The sequence below is a fragment of the Meles meles genome, chromosome 5, assembly GCF_922984935.1.
Source record: "Meles meles chromosome 5, mMelMel3.1 paternal haplotype, whole genome shotgun sequence".
Taxonomy (NCBI): Eukaryota; Metazoa; Chordata; class Mammalia; order Carnivora; family Mustelidae; genus Meles; species Meles meles.
The window spans coordinates 130,931,318-130,940,395 of NC_060070.1; the positions used below are offsets into that span (position 1 = coordinate 130,931,318).

General features: G+C 41.6%; 1 protein-coding gene across 1 annotated transcript; it reads right to left on the bottom strand.

Annotated features, from left to right (window-relative positions):
• Nucleotides 1-610: 610 nt before the first annotated feature.
• On the bottom strand, nucleotides 611-7,585 carry FAM217A (family with sequence similarity 217 member A). Its single transcript, XM_046006424.1, has 6 exons — nucleotides 7,523-7,585; nucleotides 5,341-5,425; nucleotides 5,169-5,182; nucleotides 4,491-4,565; nucleotides 4,337-4,404; nucleotides 611-1,874 (listed from the first exon to the last, which is right to left on the bottom strand). Exons 1-6 carry the CDS (start codon nucleotides 7,583-7,585, stop codon nucleotides 656-658), a joined length of 1,524 nt encoding a protein of 507 aa, XP_045862380.1. The 3' UTR covers nucleotides 611-655.
• Nucleotides 7,586-9,078: the final 1,493 nt, after the last annotated feature.

The window sequence follows — 9,078 nt, forward strand, 5'->3', positions numbered from 1 at the left end:
TGTTGTTAGGTCTGAGTGGAAGGGGGTTGTTTCATGCCTACAACTATCATTTGGCCCCAAGAGAACGGATCTCGCTTTCATGTGTATGACAGAAGACCTGGGAAAGGAACGATTTTTAAGATACACTGGAGGATCTAGAGGACCTTGCATATTAATTCAACAAAATCACAAGTAGTTTAGCTTTTAATGGCCAAGCAAATACCAAAAGATAGGTCAAGATGATAGACAAAGGAGATTTTTACAGATAGTAAAGGAGAGGAAAAAAAGGTATCAGAGTGGGAGAACTAAAAAAATAAATTCGCTAAGAGGTAATTTACTCAAAACTGTAACGGAAAATGAAATACACCAGCAACCAGTCGATTACAGCATTTACTGATGGTGGAATTCTACTGGGAAACACAACAAAAGAATAATCTTTTGAATAGTTTACTAAGGGAAACATTCCTTTGAAACACGACATGCAAAACATTGTCAAATATGTCAGGATGGAAGCTCTTGGATTTATAGACATCTCAGCAGTGCTTTTCACAAGTTCCACTCCACAGCACATCAAGTTATTCATGTGTGTAATACCTGTATCTCGGCATGATGAACCGTATTTTAGCCAAGCTTCTTGGCAATAGATTTGCTCACATTGAGATATAAGAGAGAAAAGTTACTTTTGATCAATGGGTGAACACTTGTCCTTACCTACAAAAGAAGGCAATAAACAGTTTAACTTCTGAATATAGAATGGTTTGTTCAATTCTATGTTTTTCTGGTAAGGTTTCTTTTTGGACCTTGGTGCCTTAATGTCTTCTCTCTGATTTTCGGGAAAAGACAGAGGTATAGGCGAAACTGGTATTGGAGACCTTGGTGGCAGACATCTTGTTGAGACCATTTTAACCAACGATTGAGTTGTTTGGGAAGTAGTGGGCTTGGCTGAGAGTTCTTGGCATGGATTTAAAATGGAGCTTTTGAGATTCCTAATGTCATCACAAGTTGCAATCAATTGTTTGGTTGTGGATGAACTTTTTAGAGATGGTGGTCTAGAAGCCCATTTGTATGTGTTGCCAGCATTGCTCCAATTCCATTTTGAAGCATTTTGTTCAAGTTTGCAAGACCCAGAACTGCTTTTTCTTTTTTCGCGACTTTTATCTGCACAAGTTGTCTGAAGACTCAAAGAGTCCGAAAGTTTGGGCTGTCTCATTTTGGGGATAGCTTTGGAGGAAAAGGGTCGTTCAGCAGCTGCTGGAGCACAGAAGGTAGTTTGTAGTCGGGGCCTTTCTTTTTGTATAGTCGTGTGTTGTAATCTTTCCATTTCCAGTAAACGAGTTATCAAACGCTCAATAGAGCTTTCTGGAGGTTCCACTGTCGCTTTCCAACTTTCAGCTTTTGAGAGGGCTAATTTGTGCAAGTCCAGAGTATTGAAAGGAGAAGGGAGAAAATCAGGATATGGAAATACTTCACTTGGTTCCTCTGTGAAAGATTCCTCAACGTTTTCTATTGTTTCTGGCTTTAAGTTCAGGTCCATCTTTTTAAAATAGCTGAGCAAACTATCATTTGCTTTTTCACTTTCTGATAAATCACTTTCATCTGTTAAGTTTTCTTCTATACTGCTGTTTCCGTACTTCAAATTCCAGTTTGGGGCAGACAAAGTTTCACCATTATTGTTTTCCACAGCTGAACATGAATTAATATGAGGCTCATTTCTGTCCTTAAAAAAGTCTCCATCAGCATAGGGCCAGCAGAGGCCCGATGGCACCTGTAGGCCTGGGTAAGAACCAGGTTGCTTATCGACTGAAGCAGTAGCCAGTGAGTGGTTCAGTGTGAAGAGCCTCATGGGGTTATTGGTTACGTTAAAGCCAGTTTCCACTGCAGACTTCTTGAAATCCCTTTAAAGATTTAAATAGTGAATGATTTGTTGACTAGAATTAAAATGCTGTTAAAATGATAATCAATAAGCAAAATCATCAAAGACTGGGTAATGTTTAGTTTCTAATGGCCTATGTGTATCTATCTGTAAGAGATACATATTCATTTCCAAATATGCTCAATTATATACAACTACATACATTTTTTAAAGTATAGATTAGAATATTAACTAGACAGCCCCCTGTACATGCCCAGGTGACTAGATCATTCTACCCACAAATGACTAGCTGTTTGTATGAATGCCCACTAGGTTAAAAATGGTAATTATATTTATTTGCCTATGAATATTTGTACATGCAGTGATGATGTCTGAGAAGGGGGCTCTCCAACTCAAACTGAAATTATAGTGAAACGTTCAGGGATCTGGGATCAGATGAAAGGAATCTCAAAGAATGTAATTACGTTACTCAATAAAGTCTACTTTAGCCACTGTGGTTTTAAAAAATCATGCGAACATAAAAGGAAGCAAAACAATGTTTACCAAAAATTATCCCTTAGTAGAAAAAGGAAGGAAGAATGGAAAGGAGGGAGGGAGGAAAGGAGGGAGGGAGGGAGGGAGAAAGGAAGGAGGGAAAGGAGGGAGAGAGAGAGGAAGAGAAAGAGAGAAAAAAAGAAACTACACAATTAAAAAATTATCCCGTAGTAATTTTCATTAGATGGTGCTCTTTTATGAGTAGTGCTTCTAGATAGTTTATTAGAATGAAACTGCAAAAGAGAGATGCCATAGAATATTGAGTTTATAGTTCTTTTTTTTAAAGCTTATTAGGAATGCCGACATTGGAAGAGCTGAGCATTAAGTGACATATATCGTCTCACTCTCTTATCGCTTCCTTTAATGCCAGTTTACAACAAAGACAGCAAAGTATTCTTGAAGGATTTTGAAAAACACTTCTATTTCTATAGAAGATAATAAAAATTGATTGATTCAGGTAAATTTTAGTTAAACTCACTTGCCTTTGTAAAACAATAGAAAAGTCACTTTAAATCTACAATTGAGAAGAGACAGGATCCCTGTTGTTTAGTGAAAAGAGCATGGAATCTGGGGCTGAGGACCTAGGTGTGAAACCCTTTGCCGCCAGAGGTAATGACAGTACCAACCTTGGGGTGGTCTGAGAAGCAAAACAATTACATGAACGTACTTTGCCAAAATGTTAAATGCTAAATAATAGGTATTTTCTTCTTGAGCGCATACTGAGGAGAAACATTTCAGTAACGGAATATCTCACTGATACGGGACTTCCAACTCAACAACATACTCGGGCTTCCCCAGGATTAATAACAAATACCTAACAAACACCGGATTCTGTTTAGTCCTCACAACAACCCCACAAGATAAGCACTTTTATTTTCTTTTATGGGGAAGGGAACTGAGGCACAGCGTGGCTAAGGTCACACATGTAGTAAGGGATGGAGGTGGGATTAAACCTGAGTGGCGGCGCCCCGTGCTGGTAATCCTAGCCACTGCCCTCCACTGACTCAGTTTACGTTTGCTGTGTGTTAGCAGGATAACATTCAACTCGTTTCACTTGACCTCTCTCCTTGAAACCCTTGTTCCCAGCAGAGTTCGTTCTAGTCAAAGTAGCCTTTCCTATGCCCCTCACTCTGACATTCCCTTAGGACATGAGTCACTACGGTCCCTTTAGCACTTCTTGGATTCACGCCTCGAATTTCGGCATGACGCTGAGTTTTATCCTGAGCCTCCCGGAAGGAACGTCCTCTGACTGGGAGACTGCTCCTCAAAAGCAGGGACAAAACTGAGGAACTAATTCTAGTTCTGATCCAGGACTTGGGATCTCCATTAAACAACACACTGTATGTTAAAGTGACCCGGTGTTCAATAAACGGAATCGCCCATGTTAGTGACCTGTGTCTGTGAGACACGCTCCAGATGGTTCCAACACCCACTAAAGTTTAAGAACCAAAAAATAAGAATTCAAACCCAAGTCAGGTGTGCGAAGCAATATACTGTAGCACACAAGAGCATGACTCTGGTATGACTTTGGGCAAGTTACGTACCTCGTCACCCTGACTCAATGTCCTCACCTATAAAATGTGGATGTTGACAGCAGTGCCTTACAGGATTGTTGCGACAGTTAAATGAATTAATATATACAAGGGACAGAGATCATTCCTGCCCTGTGGACTACTATTTTTCTATTACAGTTCCCCTTCCCTTCTATCCATGGAAGCTCTCATTAGAAGCGCACAGGGACCTCTGAATTTTTCATATACAGACGATCTCTGTGGTGTATGCCAGCCACTTCCTATTTTCCGGTGAGTTTCCATAATTTCCCACAAGGGGCACACAATACTTTTTCTTCCGGTTGTCTTTTCTCCTTGTCTATCAGAGGAGTAGTTAACCTATTTGTATTTAAATGTATCTCACTAATTTAGGGGTTTATGGAAACAAATATTCTCTCACCTGTTCTCCATGGTACTTCCTTCCTTAAAAGGATAACTCCACAACTGAAATATCCCTTGTTTACTATTCTGATAACAGAACAACATGGACATTTTAGTAACTGCAAAGATTTTCCTGAAAGAAAAATACTTTGAGTATGATGACTAAATCTCACCTGTGTTCTTTTGTGAGCATGTTCTGACAAATTTAGGTCTGGCACCAGTTGCTCTACTGGAATCTCCGAATGGTTCTATAAAGCAGCAGAAGACTTAAACACAATACATCTCTATTCCCTGTTATTGTTCTAAGAATGTATAGTTCTTGTTCTAACCAAGAAATATATAGTAAGGTCATACGATACTCCCTTTTATACATACAGATATCACTTGTTTTTACTGACTTTAGCAGGAATTAGCATAATCTGTTACAAATACCAACAGTGTGAACTAATGAGCCTCGAATATCATTAATATTATCTTTATTTTACTAACTGTTAAGTGTTTTATATTTTGCTCAAAAAAAGTAGATGAAAGATTAATTGTCTCACCACTTCAAAACAAAACATTACTCATTTTAACTGCCTCACCATATCTTAAGAGCTGAGACTTCTTTTGGCAATGACTACGAAACACTATAGTCACTACAATGTTAATTTCCATTTCTGACATGACTATATTGAAAAAATATATAATAAAATATTAACTTAATGACCAGTTTGCAGCCCTGTAGAACAGAAAAGGCTTTGACTTGTTTGAAGAACTCTACAGAAATGAAATTGAAATTTTTAATGAACATACATATAATTTCAAAACAGTGTTTTGTGAATTATTTAAAGCCAAACATTTATCCTTACCTTGTTAATTTTGCCTGAAAGAATGTATATGGAAAAAATGACAATTAATAGTTACATAAAACTGGTTGTATGAAAAACAAACCCCCTTTAATATGAGTGGTTATTCATATTGTAAATATGAATGAACATAAATTTGCAGTATTTATAAATACACACATCTAGGATTTCTTACCACCTGCTGCACTATCCTTTCCAGGTGGGAGATTTTTATTTTCAGGAGCAGGTACTTCTGAATCCAAATTCCGGTGAGACAAGTTCTAAAACAATATTTGTTTTAGGATAAACTTAATGTTAAGAACACTTTAAAAGCTCAAGTACATAATTTTTCATGTCTGTGGCTAAAATATGAGAAAGGCAAAAAGTTTTGCGACCCATTCTCCTTTATATAAAGATACTACCAGTATTTGTGAGAAGCATGCAGTGTTCTCTTCTCAAATTATTATCAGCTTGACAACACCTATTAGGAGATAGGCTTTTACAATAATTTATGGTTTCGTTCTCATTTTGTTAGAAATAATGACACACAGGTTTTCAAAATTCATTTTAAAATTTTAAAAGTTTAAAATTTTATATTTTAAATTTTAAATTTTAAAAACATAATAAAATACTTAGTTCAGTGTGTCCCTGGTACACAATGGCACATTCACCCAATTTCCTGTATCTAAACACCAGATCTATAAAATCTTTCCGTCCACCAAAGAAAATTCTCTAATCTTCAAATTGTACTCAACACTGACCAGCCTGCTACTCATTTTAGACTCCAGACATTGAAACACACTCAGGAAATACTCAAAAGCAAGCGAAAAAATGAATAGGGAATGGTACTAATATGTACTGAGTATTTATGTTCCAGACATTGTGCTGAATGCTGTGGGGGAAAAATGTGGGGTGTGTGCAGGAGAGGATTATAATAATTTATCCCGGAATAGGGAAAGTGAAGAGGTGAGGAGTTTTGGTTTTTTTTTAAGTAATTTTTTAAGAGAAAACTCAGTTGCTTTCTACCTCAATGGAGAAAATCCTTTGTAAATTAAACTCAGCAACACACAAATAAAATGTTAGGTATCACCCCCAAACTAAAGCAGGAATAGGGAGAATCAGCTTAAATACAGTATGAGGATTTAATTGGCCCACAAGAAAATTATGTCCTGCTGGGAAGGTAGCTGAACGTTGGAAGGTAGGCTGCAGATTATCATTGGAGATTAATTCCCTGTTCCCCAAGATGACATGTAATTAGGTCTAGTCTCTGTGAAAATCACCTGGGGAGCATTTTAAAAATGATACTTGAGAGGCGCCTGGGTGGCTCAGTTGGTTAAGCATCTGACTCTTGATTTAAGCTCAGGTATGATCTCAGGGTCATGGGATCAAACCCCAGTTGGGCTTTGCACGAAGTGGGGAGTCTGCTTGAGATTCTCTCTCTCTCTCTCTCTCGCTCTGCCCCTACCCCTGCTTGTGCTCTCTCTAAATTAAATACATCATTAAAAAATGATACTACTTGATGTGGCACCTGGGTGGCTCAGTGGGTTAAAGCTCCTGCCTTTGGCTCAGGGCATGATCCCAGGGTTCTGGGATCAAGCCCCGATCAGGCTCTCTGCTCAGCGGGGAGCCTGCTTCCCCCTGCACCTCCGCCTGCCTCTCTGCCTACTTCTGATCTCTGTCTGTCAAATAGATAAATAAACTCTTTAAAAAAATGAAAAATAAAAAAATGATACTACTTGAAAAAAATTGTTGTAAGGTCTGACTCAGTAGGATGAATGTAAGTCTCAATTATTTATATTTTTAAACCATCCTGACAGATTAGACTTCTTTCAGCTCTCTGATCCTGGTTCACTAATGTACAAAATAACATGTGGCAGAAATACTCTTACAGTGACATGGAAAGGGAAGCTGATTAAAAATTGCAAGGTGAGATCATATAATAAGATAAATATAACCCAATCTGTCAACTGATAAGGGAGGTTATCAGCTACACACGAGGTCTGCTGGACTGCAAACTCCTTACAGGTTGGGAATTGATAACGCTTTCTGCCTGCCTTACCAACATTTCTTACAGAATATGTATGAAAGAATAAAAAAAGGTGAGCACGGCCTGCAGAAGCAAGGTAGCATCTTTCAGGAAATCCAGAGCAATAAGAACCATTTCCAAATTCGGAGAGAAACTGGTTAATTTTTCCTTTGTTAAAAGAAAGAAAAAAAATCCCATTTGATATTCCAAAAAGTGCCAAGAGGACAACTCAGTGCAAAATGCTCACAGAGAGAGAAAGCTGCAGGGATGTAGGTAGACAGTCAGATTCAGTGGGAGTGAGGTCTTGACCGGGGAGGGGCCCAAATGCTCAGGTTAACACCATTAGCCTTACCTCATGGGAGATGTTGGATGCACGCAGGTTGGTACCACTGTTCTCACCATTTCTTCTCCCCATTTTGCTCCTCTGTTTCCTTAAAATCCTATACAGGTTGTGGGACAGGCACATTTATGGGTAAGGTACAACGACGATTGTTTTAAAACCTTGAGCTTTGGTTCCAGTCTAAAGGAGGTCCAACAATGCTTCAAGTGCAGAACAGGACTATGAGGGCACAGGAGGGCTAACAATACGAAATCAGCCAGAAACAAGGGGCAAGCCAGTCCAAAAAAAAAAAAAAAAAGAAAAAAGAAAAGAAAAGAAAAAAGAAAGAGGAAGAAGAGAAAAGGCACCGAGAAAAGCAAATTGTAAGAACTGACGGAAGATCAGGAAATTAAGGTCTTAGGTGAGAACAGAGACATTATCAGACAGAAAGATAAAATACAAATTAGAAAGAACACGGTGAATTATCTGGAATAAAGCAGGGCCATGAACTCTGCTTTTAATTATTCAAAACAGGTCCTACGTTTGAAAGCAGGATTAACCTTACAGGCAGGACAGGCACCCCGTGTGGGTTTCGGGGTCACTAAAAGGCCCACAGGGCCAAGCACTACTCTCCAAGCCCAGCTACCACCGTATGTAAGCCCACTACTGTTCAAGGTAGACGGGTCAGAGAACTACAAGATAACAGGTGGAACCACCACTGGTTAAGGTAGGACTATCTGGAAAGAATCACAAATTAAAGCCACCGCAGTAATCAGTGTATTTGCGAATTGTTTACAATTTATTGTCTCCTAGAGGGAAAGGTGTGTCCTGAAGAAACGGAAAATACAGTTCAGGTAAGTTTTCAATCAGTAAGTATTGCTCCCCCTGCTCCATGCTAGGCCCTGGGACGCGACAATGAAGAGGAGGCAGTTTGCTGAACAGGCGGCGCTGCGTGGGGACACCCACGTGTGTGCCACGGAGTAGGAAGCCGGGCGCCTGGAGGAGGGGCCCGAGGACACCGGGGCCTTCGTGATAAGGGGTCAGGAAAGGAGCCTCGGGGCAGGAGGGCAGGGAGGTGCAGGTGGGCGGCCCAACGCCCGCGAGCGAGCAAACCCTCCCGCTCGTACCAACCCGCCCCCGCCTCCCCCGGGGCCAGGGCCGCTGGGTCGCGAGCGCGGAACAGGGGCCATCAGGTGGGCTCGCGGGCGCGCCCCGGCCCCGGACGCTTACCCCACGGCTCCGCAGGCCCACGTGTCGTCCTCGGCGTCGTCTCCGAGGGCGCTGCCGCCCCGAGGCCCGGGCACCTCCGCGTGCGGGGCGAACGGCTTGACGGGCGCCCCCTCGGACTCGGCCTTCCTGCGGCGGGAGGACAGGGAGGGCAGCGGGCGGCGGCCGGCCGGGAGCACGGCCCCCTCGGCGCTGGACGGCCTGCGGGCCGCCGGGACCCACGCCGGGCCCAGCGAGGCCAGCCTCGGCCGGGGCGGCGGCTCCGCGGGCCTCCCCCGCGGCCGGGTCGCCCGGCAACGACCAAGGAGCGCGGGCGCCCCCGACGGCTCCGCGTTCCACCGGGGCCACCGGTATTCGGGGGT